This window comes from Ranitomeya imitator, chromosome 4 (genome assembly GCF_032444005.1).
Source record: "Ranitomeya imitator isolate aRanImi1 chromosome 4, aRanImi1.pri, whole genome shotgun sequence".
Taxonomy (NCBI): Eukaryota; Metazoa; Chordata; class Amphibia; order Anura; family Dendrobatidae; genus Ranitomeya; species Ranitomeya imitator.
Window position 1 is genome coordinate 58,173,352 of NC_091285.1, and position 14,092 is coordinate 58,187,443.

General features: G+C 46.5%; 1 protein-coding gene across 2 annotated transcripts in view; it reads right to left on the minus strand.

Moving 5' to 3' along the window:
* IK (IK cytokine) overlaps nt 1–14,092 on the minus strand; it is a 45,208-nt gene that overhangs the window by 17,533 nt on the left and 13,583 nt on the right. For both annotated transcript variants that reach the window (XM_069763762.1, XM_069763763.1), the window contains 8 exons: nt 8,972–9,011; nt 8,636–8,879; nt 6,249–6,267; nt 5,771–5,847; nt 5,117–5,196; nt 3,584–3,641; nt 618–706; nt 309–417 (listed from right to left, as the gene is read on the minus strand). In XM_069763762.1, coding sequence (XP_069619863.1) covers nt 309–417; nt 618–706; nt 3,584–3,641; nt 5,117–5,196; nt 5,771–5,847; nt 6,249–6,267; nt 8,636–8,879; nt 8,972–9,011 — 716 coding nt within the window. The remainder of the gene's footprint in view (nt 1–308; nt 418–617; nt 707–3,583; nt 3,642–5,116; nt 5,197–5,770; nt 5,848–6,248; nt 6,268–8,635; nt 8,880–8,971; nt 9,012–14,092) is intronic.

The following is a 14,092-nucleotide window of genomic DNA, read 5'->3' on the forward strand; positions in this document are numbered from 1 at the left end:
GTTGTGTACATAAAGAGACACAACGCGTGTAGTTTTATTTTTACCACAATAGTATTCTAGGGAGAAGATGGATAGAAACTTTGGACAGAAAAACAGAGATTTTTTTCCAATAGTAACTAATTATATTTCTACTTTCGTTTTCAATTTTGCGTTAGATATGTGAAAGCTGGAACTTCATCAATTGAGCCAGTTTTCCTTTGGACAAAGGTTTCACCATCTCCTTCCAGATGTACAGAAAACCATGAACTTTAATGTTAGTAAACTGAGGTCGAAGTTGATGATGCTACATAAATATAATGCATCCTTACCGCACTGATCTTTTTCCACTGTCTGTCCAGTTCTGCTTTTTCATTTGTCTCCTTGAAGCGTCTGGTTTTACGTCCCTCCGACATTTTAATACCATACTGAAATGCAGCTCTAGGGAACAAAAAAAAATAAGTATGAAGGATATTGAAACCATAACAGGAGTGACCCAAAATGTGCAACCAAAGAGTCCAGGACACAACTCTAAAATTATCAGACAATACTAATGTAAAACAGTATTTAGGACATCCAGTTGGGACATCCCTTCCTCAGACTGCTGGTGTCTGCCAGGTAACAAGGACGCTGCTACTCACTTAGGCAGAGCCTCTTTATTGTTCATATAGTCACTGTATTCTTCTTGTGTATCAAAGTCCCATCGTCCCAGAGGTCCCTTCTTATTTCCCTGAAAAGGAGGAGAAAAGTTACATATGTGATTTAACAACCGCTGATATCACGTGTGATAATGTTAAATGCCAAAATGTGATACCAAATCTACAATTTTCAGAAAGCCCCTTTAATCACTACAAAAAAATAAGAGCTAGCCAATTTTCTAACATTTTGTTTCCATTTTTAAGAAATGTTTTCACGTCATTCATACCTGCTCTGAAAAGTGGATGCAGTTATATCCAGTCTAAACAATTACTTGTAAGCTAACAGCTCAGATTCCAGACTGAAATCTACAGAGTTTTGCAGCTTAAGGGAATCTGTCAGCAGGTTTTGCTATGTACAGTTGTGGCCAAAAGTATTGACACCCCTGCAATTCTGTCAGATAATACTCAGTTTCTTCCTGAAAATGATTGCAATCACAAATTCTTTGGTATTATTATCTTCATTTAATTTGTCTTAAATGAAAAAACACAAAAGAGAATGAAGCAAAAAACAAAACATTGATCATTTCACACAAAACTCCAAAAATGGGCCAGACAAAAGTATTGGCACCCTCAGCCTAATACTTGGTTGCACAACCTTTAACCAAAATAACTGTGACCAACCGCTTCCGGTAACCATCAATGAGTTTCTTACAATGCTCTGCTGGGATTTTAGACCATTCTTCTTTGGCAAACTGCTCCAGGTCCCTGATATTTGAAGGGTGCCTTCTCCAAACTGCCATTTTTAGATCTCTCCACAGGTGTTCTATGGGATTCAGGTCTGGACTCATTGCTGGCCACCTTAGAAGTCTCCAGTGCTATCTCTCAAACCATTTTCTAGTGCTTTTTGAAGTGTGTTGTGGGTCATTGTCCTGCTGGAAGATCCATGACCTCTGAGGGAGACCCAGCTTTCTCACACTGGACCCTACATTATGCTGCAAAATTTGTTGGTAGTTTTCAGACTTCATAATGCCATGCACACGGTCAAGCAGTCCAGTGCCAGAGGCAGCAAAGCAACCCCAAAACATCAGGGAACCTCCGCCATGTTTGACTGTAGGGACCGTGTTCTTTTCTTTGAATGTCTCTTTTTTTCTCATGTAAACTCTATGTTGATGCCTTTGCCCAAAAAGCTCTACTTTTGTCTCATCTGACCAAAGAACATTCTTCCAAAACGTTTTAGGCTTTTTCAGGTAAGTTTTGGCAAACTCCAGCCAGGCTTTTTTATGTCTCGGGGTAAGAAGTGAGGTCTTCCTGGGTCTCCTACCATGCAGTCCCTTTTCATTCAGATGCCGAAGGATAATACGGGTTGACACTGTTGTACCCTCGGACTGCATGGCAGCTTGAACTTGTTTGGATGTTAGTCGAGGTTCTTTATCCAACATCCGCACAATCTTGTGTTGAAATCTCTTGTCAATTTTTCTTTTCCGTCCACATCTAGGGAGGTTAGCCACAGTGCCATGGGCTTTAAACTTCTTGATGACACTGTGCACGGTAGACACAGGAACATTCAGGTCTTTGGAGATGGACTTGTAGTCTTGAGATTGCTCGTGCTTCCTCACAATTTGGTTTCTCAAGTCCTCAGACAGTTCTTTGGTCTTCTTTCTTTTCTCCATGCTCAATGTGGTACACACAAGGACACAGGACAGAGGTTGAGTCAACTTTAATTCCATGTCAACTGGCTGCAAGTGTGATTTAGTTATTGCCAACACCTGTTAGGTGTCACAGGTAAGTTACAGGTGCTGTTAATTACACAAATTAGAGAAGCATCACAGGATTTTTCGAACAGTGCCAATACTTTTGTCCACCCCCTTTTTTAGGTTTGGTGTGGAATTATATCCAATTTGGCTTTAGGACAATTCTTTTTGTGTTTTTTCATTTAAGACAAATTAAATGAAGATAATAACAAAGAATTTGTGTTTGCAATCATTTTCAGGAAGAAACTGAGTATTATCTGACAGAGTTGCAGGGGTGTCAATACTTTTGGCCACAACTGTATTCCGTGGACTACTTTTATCATCATTGGGCAGAAAAGTATTCACATTGATTTTTCTAGCTAACACGGTACCACAATATAATTTGTTATTGTACATCATAATATCCAACGACAGCAAGTTCTTAAACTGGCGATGAATGGAAACACAAAGATTATCAGAAAGCTGAACAAATTGTTGTTTGTGGTTTATATGATTATTATGTATTTTCACATAAAACCAGATTGTAGGCAGACAAGTTTTAGGGGGAACTAGTCATGTCCAAAAATGTTAACCTGCAGCTATGGGGTTAATCTGAAAGTTAACAGCGTTCTGAAGCAGTGTGGATTCTGCACTGAAAGCCCCTCTGCCGGGAGGAAATGAACTTTATACCTCCCGGCAGCCTCAGGCTTTTAGTTATAACTCAGTACATAGTAAGCAGTGGCTTTAGGAGTATGTGCACACATTCAGGATTTCAAGCAGAAAATTCACAATTTTTTTTCCCCACTCGCTAGTATGGGTAAAATCAGCAGCAAAACGCTGAAAGAATTGACATACTGAAGATTTAAATCTGCGAGGAGACATAACATTGGAATGAAACTGCAGGAATCTCATTCAATTTGCTGGTTCTAGGAAATTCTTCAGGTTGTGACAAAACTGCACAGAAAAAAAAAAATGACCAAAACGCACCACGTGCACAAACCCTAAGACTGAGAGCCAGAAGCTTCAGGGAGGAATATATTTTATTTCCTCCAGGCAGCAGGGCTCTCAATGCGGCGGCGGCAGCACTGCTTCAGGACGCCATGAACCCCATTATCTGCAGGTTAATAGCATCTTGTGACACGACAGGTTCCCTTTAAGTCAATAAAAGGATAATCGTACATAAATCCTATAAGTAATAATGATCATTCTTGATATCTCAAATTAAGAAAGGATACTTACCTGGTCCATTTTACTGTAATCCACTTCTTCATCACTGTCAACAGCCATATCATCCATACTGCAGAGCGACAGGAGAACAAATTGCTATTAAATACTATTTATATCTAACCTGAACAGTCTTTTACACTAACATGTTAGAAAGCAGGAAGATAATACATGTTTTAAAGAGGCTGTCCACCATGGACAAACCCTTTATCGTTAAAGGTCCACAGGTAATTTTTTCAAATTAGTCTACAGCACCACCACAGGTGAAATGAATAATTACACTGTGCACATTGGTGAATGGTCTCTAAATGTATTGTATGGACATGCAAGGTCCTTCTAAGACATTAAGCTATGGATCGCCATCACAGCTGTATCCTAACACCTGGAAAACTGAACAGACGGATCTGGCACTGTAAAGTTACAGCACAAAATAAGACACTTTGAGAAAGACCCTTAAATATGTGGTCAATCAGCAAGGATTTATATGCAATTAAAGGGAGGCAGTCAGCACAAAACGCCTGTCCAAAACCAAGGTCAGGCACTTGGTGCACCATTGACATGGCAATTAGTTTTAGTGCACCTTCCCACCTAGCTGTTTAGCACCAATTTCTGCCTCCTTTCTTAGAAGAAGGAGATTGAAGCAAAATAAGTTTTTAGGTGCACGGAACCTGCAGCCTTGACATGGCCAAATAGTTCAGATTTGTGCTAATAGAAGGTCTATAAACCATCAATGTAATCATTATTATTATGCATTGCTTGTATAGTGCTATCATATTGCACCGCGCTTTACATACATTACACTACTGACACAAACTGCAACACCAAAAAGAAAAAGTGAAATTATAGAAGTAACAGGATAGACAGATATGTTACGGATATTCAAGTGATGAAAAAATGGAAACACACATTTACATGCATGGTCTGCTATTAATGAGGTTATTAATGATTGTCTGGGGAAGCCACGGCATAATCTCAGGAGTATGACCGGTGTAACGTTCACTCTTGAAGGCCTCTTTGTGGCGTGGAACAAGTGGTCTCCAGACAGACACTGGAGTCTGGAATGGAGGTCTACCCTCTTCAGCAATCAGCCCTGCTTTTGTCTTGAACGCAATGATCACCAGAGATTGGTCTGGGGATTAAGTGGGCAATGCCATGAAGAGGCCTTAAAGAGGGAACTTCGCACAGGTCATAATTCCAGAGTTATGGTAAGGGGTGACAATGTACGGTAGATGGACCCCTCTGGGATTCATTCCTGGTACACTAGCCGCTGGGTGCTACATGGATTTGGTCGTGTAACGACTTTTTCGCCAAAGTGACCCAGGAGCCCTTTTCAAGAGGACTAAGACAGGCTGCATGTTGCTCGCACTACTTTGTTTTGGACATTGTTTACATTTTTATCATTTGCATATCGTTGACAGGACTATTAATCCTGTTATTTCTGTAATTCCTCAAATTTCCCTTCTTGGTGTAGCAATTTTAATGTTGGGAAATGTAGAATCCAAAAAGCAAAAGGAGCCGACCAGCTTTACTGTGCCAGGCAGCACTTACGTTCCAGGGTAACATTCAGCGTAACTGTTCCACATGCCGAAGAAATCTCCCAACTGCTTCTTGTCCTCGTGTTTCTTCATTGTTTGTAGTGGTTAAGAAGCGTAACAAACACATGGGAAACTGAACATTTCAACAGTCACTAAAAATGTCACTAAAGTTACTATTTCTGCACTGCAAAGAACAAACGTTAACATCTTACCCACGTATAGTGCACAGGTACTGAGCCCGCGTATTTCCCAGCAGATCATATCACCAGATCAGGTAGGGTTTAATGGGAATTTGTCAGGCGATTCATGTTGCCAAAAACACTATTGCAGCCAGATATATTATAGTTTGACGATCCGTCTGGATTTTTCAGCGATGCTCCAGGTGATTAATGGGTCTCTCCCGTGCACATAGAGAATCCATCAATCACCTGCACCAGTGCTGGGAGGCAGTGTGGGACTAGTCTGGTCTCCGGCTATGACCTCAGCCTGATACTTACAGTATATTTTCTCAGATACGCCGCAGTTACTCACAGAGGACTATACCTGCTAGCACTCGGACAGTCAGGTTGCGATTCATGATGCCACATTTTGGGCAGCAAGAAAGAACTAGTATAGGTAATAAATTATCACTTGGTGCTTGAACATTTAAAATAAGACAAAAAGGATATTCTATTCCCTCCCAACCAGGAGCTCCAGCAAAGTTATCATTGATGGACCTAAGAAGATCCTTGGTTGATCCTGGTCCTAAAAAAGAAAGATAGAATTTCATTACAATAATGTACCAGCTATGTTCGCCTTACATGTCTTCTCACGTCATTAAACAATAGGAGCTTAGTACGGGAAGACTTCAGGTGAGGACTGGGTGTACGTCATCCTTAGTACAGACCTGCATTTCTTTTCTTGGAGAAAATATTTCTAATTAAGAGCAATACCGACAAATTCCAGCAATAACTCGAACAGCCGTGTGAAGAAATCAGGGTAACAGGTCACAATAGTGCTTCAGGAATGCATCTACACCACCAGAAAATACAGGTATGGTTTGCACAAAGTCATTGCTGTTCCTACAGTTAAAATGTTCTAATTTTTTCACCTCTGTTGTAGCCTCGCCTTACCACTTACTTATATGTAGTGTACATGTAACTCACCCTTGTCAACATCATGAGGCTGAAAGGAAAAGGAAAAATAAATGTTAAAAATGCACATCTATGACATGTTACATACAGTGGGGCAAAAAAGTATTTAGTCAGTCAGCAATAGTGCAAGTTCCACCACTTAAAAAGATGAGAGGCGTCTGTAATTTACATCATAGGTAGACCTCAACTATGGGAGACAAACTGAGAAAAAAAAAATCCAGAAAATCACATTGTCTGTTTTTTAACATTTTATTTGCATATTATGGTGGAAAATAAGTATTTGGTCAGAAACAAACAATCAAGATTTCTGGCTCTCACAGACCTGTAACTTCTTCTTTAAGAGTCCCCTCTTTCCTCCACTCATTACCTGTAGTAATGGCACCTGTTTAAACTTGTTATCAGTATAAAAAGACACCTGTGCACACCCTCAAACAGTCTGACTCCAAACTCCACTATGGTGAAGACCAAAGAGCTGTCAACACCAGAAACAAAATTGTAGCCCTGCACCAGGCTGGGAAGACTGAATCTGCAATAGCCAACCAGCTTGGAGTGAAGAAATCAACAGTGGGAGCAATAATTAGAAAATGGAAGACATACAAGACCACTGATAATCTCCCTCGATCTGGGGCTCCACGCAAAATCCCACCCCGTGGGGTCAGAATGATCACAAGAACGGTGAGCAAAAATCCCAGAACCACGCGGGGGGACCTAGTGAATGAACTGCAGAGAGCTGGGACCAATGTAACAAGGCCTACCATAAGTAACACACTACGCCACCATGGACTCAGATCCTGCAGTGCCAGACGTGTCCCACTGCTTAAGCCAGTACATGTCCGGGCCCATCTGAAGTTTGCTAGAGAGCATTTGGATGATCCAGAGGAGTTTTGGGAGAATGTCCTATGGTCTGATGAAACCAAACTGGAACTGTTTGGTAGAAACACAACTTGTCGTGTTTGGAGGAAAAAGAATACTGAGTTGCATCCATCAAACACCATACCTACTGTAAAGCATGGTGGTGGAAACATCATGCTTTGGGGCTGTTTCTCTGCAAAGGGGCCAGGACGACTGATCCAGGTACATGAAAGAATGAATGGGGCCATGTATCGTGAGATTTTGAGTGCAAACCTCCTTCCATCAGCAAGGGCATTGAAGATGAAACGTGGCTGGGTCTTTCAACATGACAATGATCCAAAGCACACCGCCAGGGCAACGAAGGAGTGGCTTCGTAAGAAGCATTTCAAGGTCCTGGAGTGGCCTAGCCAGTCTCCAGATCTCAACCCTATAGAAAACCTTTGGAGGGAGTTGAAAGTCCGTGTTGCCAAGCGAAAAGCCAAAAACATCACTGCTCTAGAGGAGATCTGCATGGAGGAATGGGCCAACATACCAACAACAGTGTGTGGCAACCTTGTGAAGACTTACAGAAAACCATCTACGAGAGCACAGCTGACCGCACCACCGCTGCAGCTGACTACCTCCGCTTCAGGCTAATTAGCCTCAGCTGATCCCCCGATCTCGGGTGCTATAGCCAGAAAACCAGATAGCGTGGATATGAAGAGAAAGAAAGTGGCAGCACTCACCGATCTTCTTATGCAGGTGTGTTTATTTGGTAAAAGTCTTCACGGCACAGGGGTGTATAACATAGGGATGCGGGAGTTTTGGAACCCGTTGAAGCGCCAGACCGGCGCGAAACGGCCGTCGTTCTGCTCCCGCATCCCTATGTTATACACCCCTGTGCCGTGAAGACTTTTACCAAATAAACACACCTGCATAAGAAGATCGGTGAGTGCTGCCACTTTCTTTCTCTTCATACTTACAGAAAACGTTTGACCTCTGTCATTGCCAACAAAGGATATATTACAAATTATTGAGATGAAATTTTGTTTCTGACCAAATACTTATTTTCCACCATAATATGCAAATAAAATGATAAAAAAACAGACAATGTGATTTTCTGGATTTTTTTTCCTCAGTTTGTCTCCCATAGTTGAGGTCTACCTATGATGTAAATTACAGACGCCTCTCATCTTTTTAAGTGGTGGAACTTGCACTATTGCTGACTGACTAAATACTTTTTTGCCCCACTGTATATATTATTATTACGCAAATGTACAAGAGCAGCACTAAACACAAAACAATGGCTTTTCTGGGACAAATGCTCTTCATTATGCTGATCGGCAGGGCGTCCTAAGGACATGCCAACAACTCCCAGAGGAACCCTTCAAAAGTAATTCTATTACTATCACCTACAGTCATGAGGCATAACTCCATCTAACTGGTGATACGATTTAAGAACGCACAATTTTTAATGTATAGGGTGGGGTGTAAACACCTTGATCGCAGTATTTCAGTAATCTAAAAGGGTGGGGTAGGAATGGATGGATAGAATATATGTGAATTACCTCGTCATCAGCCTTTGGCTTCTCAAAGTAGCTGTGTTTCCGCTTTTCTTCTTCCCTGTCCCTTTCTCGGTCCCGTGTCCTTTCTCTCTCCCGCTCTCTGTCACGCTCGTGATCTCGTTCTCTGTCTCTCTCTCTGGGTCGCTCTTTCTCTCTATCCCGCTCCTTTTCTCTGTGCTTTTCTTTCTCCTTCTCACGAGGAGGTTTGGCTGTCGTTGGCACGTAGTCTCCAATATCATCGAAGATACTTAAGTGAAAGGAAATTAATGACTACAATGTGGTCTTCTGTCCAACATGAGAATATTTACGCAAAATATAAAGTAATATAAAGGGTCTTACTTCATGTCAGCCTCTGGAGGTTTCTTCTCATCCAACTTCCCTATAAAGAAGTAACAATGTAAAATTATAAGATCCTTCTCTCGTAATCTCAGCTGCTGCTGCTCTAGACACTTCCTACCTTTATTGGGGTACACCACTACTATGATATGGATAACCTATCCTTAAATTACAAAACCACACACCATAACAGGATTTTTGGTTGCTTACCGTAAAATCTGTTTCTTGAAGCCTCCATTGGGGGACACAGGAACCATGGGTGTATGCTGCTGCCACTAGGAGGCTGACACTATGCAAATAAAAAAGTTAGCTCCTCCTCTGCAGTGTACACCCCACCGACTGGCATTATACTCTTCAGTTAGTGAGAAAGCAGTAGGAGATAATGAAACAAGGTTGAAAAACCATAACCACAAACTTGAGAACTGTAACGTGAGAACAGTCATAGAACAGATAACAACAGAAAACATTGGGAGGGAGCTGTGTCCCCCAATGGAGGCTTCAAGAAACAGATTTTACGGTAAGCAACCAAAAATCCTGTTTTCTTTATCGCCTCTCATTGGGGGACACAGGAACCATGGGACGTCCCAAAGCAGTCCCAAGGGCGGGAAAACAGACTTCCATCAGGTCAGAGGACTCACCACTGCCGCCTGCAGGATCCTTCTGCCTAGGCTGGCGTCCGCCGATGCGTAGGTATGGACCTTGTAAAATTTGGCGAACGTGTGGATGGAAGACCAAGTTGCCGCTTTGCAAAGCTGTAGGGCGGAAGCCCTGTGGTGCACCGCCCAGGAGGCGCCGACTGCCCGGGTAGAGTGAGCCTTAATCCCAGGAGGGGGCACTCTGTTCTTGACCCGGTAAGCCTCCAAAATTGCCGTTCTGATCCAGCGAGCAATAGTCGCTTTAGAAGCCGGCTGGCCTCTGCGCATGCCATCAGGAATGACGAAAAATGAATCCGTCTTCCGGAAAGAGGATGTTCTATCCAGATAAATCCTCACTGCCCTGACTAGGTCCAGCTTGTTCAACGATCGCTCCAGAGGATGAGTCGGAGCTGGACAAAAGGAAGGTAGAACGATGTCCTCGTTGAGGTGGAAGGTGGAAACCACCTTAGGAAGAAAAGAAGGTGGAGGTCGGAAGACCACCTTGTCCTGGTGAATGACCAAAAACGGAGGGCGGCAAGACAGTGCCGCCAGCTCGGAAACGCGGCGAATGGACGTGATGGCCACAAGAAAGGCCACCTTCCAAGATAAAACTGATAGAGGAATCTCCCTAAGAGGTTCAAAGGGAGAAACCTTCAAAACGTCCAGTACCAGGTTTAGGTCCCATGCCTCCACAGGGGCCCTGTACGGCGGGACGGCGTGGGCTACCCCCTGAAAGAAGGTCTTAATCTGTGGCCGAGAGGCCAAGGTCTTCTGAAAGAGGATGGAAAGCGCAGAGACCTGACCCTTCAGGGAACTAAGAGCCAGGCCCGAATCCAGTCCTGCCTGAAGGAAGGCCAAAAGAGAAGGCAGGGAAAAAACCATAGGCGGCACGCGGTTGGACTCGCACCAACGGAAGTAGGCCTTCCAGGTGCGGTAGTAGATCCTGGAAGACGAAGGCTTCCGAGCCTGAATCATGGTGTGAATCACCCGGTCCGAAAGGCCGGACGCTCTTAGAACCGCGGTCTCAACAGCCACGCCGTTAAACTGAGCGACCGAGAATTCGTGGAGACGAATTGTGGAACCTTCCTGTTGATCCGAGACGCCGTGAGATCCACATCCGGAGTTCCCCATCGAAGACAAATCTGATGGAAGACCTCCGGATGCAGGGACCATTCCCCTGCCGCGAGACCCTCGCGGCTGAGGAAGTCGGCGGCCCAGTTTTCTACGCCGGGGATATGCACCGCGGATATCACCGGAACCGTTGCCTCTGCCCAAAGGAGGATCTTGGACACCTCGGCAAGGGCCAAGGAGCTCCGAGTCCCCCCCTGATGGTTGACATATGCCACAGCCGTGGCATTGTCCGTCTGGATCCGGACTGGAAGGCCCCTGAGAATCCTTTCCCAATGGCGGAGGGACAGAAAGATGGCCCGAATTTCGAGGACGTTGATCGGCAGCGCGGACTCCTGCAGCGACCAACGGCCCTGAACCGTCAGGTGGCGAAAAACCGCACCCCAGCCGATCAGGCTGGCATCCGTTGTCACCACCTGCCAGTGAACCGGAAGGAAGGACCTGCCCTGGGAGATGAGAGGAGACGTCAGCCACCAGTTGAGAGACCGCTTGACCCGAAAGGAGAGTCTGATCGGCCGATCCAGGGAGAAGACCGACCTGTCCCACTGAGACAGAATGGCTTGCTGAAGGGGTCGAGAATGGAATTGGGCGAAGGGAATCGCTTCCAAGGTAGCTACCATCCTCCCCAGAACCTTCATGGCCGATCGGAGGGAGGGAGGCCGAGGACCCTGGAGCAAGAGAATGTCCCGACAAAGGGTGGATCTCTTGTCCTTGGGAAGGAAGACTCTGGACTGACGGGTGTCGAAGAGCATGCCCAGAAAGATGATGCGCTGAGAAGGAATAAGGCAGGACTTCTTCCGGTTGACCAGCCATCCGAAACGGGATAAGGTGTCGAGAACAATGGACAAGCTTTCGTGGGCCTGAGCAAAGGACGGAGCCTTGATGAGGATGTCGTCGAGGTATGGAAACAGAACCAAGCCTCTGACTCTCAAAATGGCCATCAGCGCCGCCATGATTTTCGTGAACACCCTTGGCGCGGTTGCGAGACCGAACGGCAGGGCGACGAACTGAAAATGATCTTGTTGCACTGCGAAGCGCAGGAAACGGTGATGTCCGGGAAATATTGGAACATGTAGGTAGGCGTCCTGGATATCTATAGAGCATAGAAATTCCTGAGCCTCCATGGAAGCAATTACTGAACGAAGGGATTCCATCCTGAAGTGTCTCAGGCGAACCCTCCTGTTCAACAATTTGAGGTCCAGAATGGGACGAACCTTGCCGTCTTTTTTCGGTACCACAAAGAGGTTCGAGTAGAAACCCGTGTACCGTTCCTTTTCTGGGACGGGAACGATTACCCCGGATTTGAGCAGAGAAGCGATGGCTGCGAAGAAGCCCGGAACCAAACTGGGATCTTTTGGAGGACGAGATTGGAAGAAACGATCTCTGGGTCGGGAGGCGAACTCTATTTTGTATCCCGAAGACACAACTTCCCTGACCCATGCATCCTCTACTGCGGAAATCCAGACGTCCCTGAAACGGAGAAGACGGCCCCCCAACCTGGGAGTTGGGCTGGAGTCTTGCCGAGAGTCATGCGGAAGTGGATCTTCCAGTCCTGGGCCTGGACGATCTACCCTGGGAATAGCGAGGACGCCAGGACGGAGTGGGCCTGAAGGACACCGCCTTCTTCTCTTGACGTGCCTGTGGCCTCTGTTGCTGCTGGGAAAAGGCGTTTGACGCAGCGAAGCGACGAAAAGGCCGGAACGAGCGAAACTGCCGTCTAGGAGGAGGGCGACGAGGTTTAGCCTGGGGGAGAAGGGAACTTGTGCCCCCAGTGGCGTCCTTAATGATCTGGTCCAGCTGGGAACCAAAGAGACGAGAGCCCTGGAAGGGCAGACTAGTGAGGGACTTTTTGGAGGACAAGTCCGCCTGCCAGGCCTTGAGCCAAACGGTCCGGCGGATGGCAACGGCATTGCTGGAAGCCTGAGCCGCACAAGAGGCGACATCCAGGGAGGCGGAAACCAGGTATTCACCAGCGTGGGAAATCTGGTTGGCAAGTTCCGCTAATTGCGCGGGAGGAGCCCCGTCCAGGATACCTCGCCGCAGATCCTTGGCCCATTTTGAGATGGATTTTGAGGCCCAAGTGGAAGCAAAGGCCGGGCATAGCGCTGCTGAAGCCGCTTCGAAGGCAGATTTTGCGAAGGATTCTATAACTCTGTCGTTAGAATCCTTCAGAGACGCTCCGCCGGACAGTGGGAGCACCGTGTTGGTGGACAGCCTGGACACAGGTGGATCCACCGAGGGAGAGACCGTCCAATTGGCGGTAAGATCTGGTGAAAAAGGATATAACACCCCCAGGCGTTTTCCCCTCTGAAAACGTCTGGTCGGATTCTCTCTCTCTCTGGCCAGGATTTCCTCGAATTCAGGATGAGGGGCAAAAAATTTTGAAGGTGGTTTGGCCCGTCTAAACGAAACCGCCTGATCTGCGGGTTCCGTAGAGGGATCCTTAATGCCACAGGTTTGGTTTATAGCCCGAATGAGGTTCTGGACCGACTCACTCATGGTGGCGATTTGGCTAGGATCCAACTCCGACATCTCCTCTGAGGGCGCATCAGATAAAGCCTCGCCTGACTCAGGGGAGGAGGAACGGTGCGACACCAACCGCGGGGGAGGGCCGTGCGGCGAGATGGAACGCGAAGAGGACTCAGACCGACGTTCCTGTCTGGACCTTTTGTGGCTAATCAAGGAGGGCTCGGGCGGCGGTTCCTGCGACCCGCTGGCCACTGCAGGGGTCTGCAGGGGTAACCGATCCAGCGCGGACACCAGGGTTTGAGACACCCGTGTTAAATCGGCCACCGATTGTGACAGAGAAGCGGCCCAGCCTGGGATGGGGGGATCACTCTCGGGCGGAACAGCCGGGGGATCCTGGGCGGTGGGAGCAATCGGGTTGCTGCAGGACTGACACAGCGGGGAGGACTGACCTGAGGGAAGTTTGCTGTTACAGGACGAACATGCAAAGTACGTGACTAAGGTAGTAGATGAAGAAGAAGTAGGGGGGCGAGAGCGGCCCCCTTTAGAGGAAGACATTTTGAGGGACCCTGAAGATGCCAGTTGGTTAGGGGACAGTGGGCAGAGGGGGGTGTCAGACTGCAGTGCAGCTACTCACGGACCCGGTCCTGGAAGATGTCCCACTTGTCCTTGGTGGAGAAATCCCCTGGTGCTGAGCTCACAGAAGATGCGGGCGAAGGAGCGTGGCGCGCTGCGTGAGGCACTGCAAGGGCTGCTGCTGTGGTGTGAAGCGATGCTCACACCAGACGAGTGTCCCACAAGGAAGTCATGGGGCGGAGCTAGACGCAGAGGCGCCGGTGGGCAGGTCATAGTATGTCGGGCGGGAAAAAGCCCGCCCGCAGAAGCGGAAGTGACA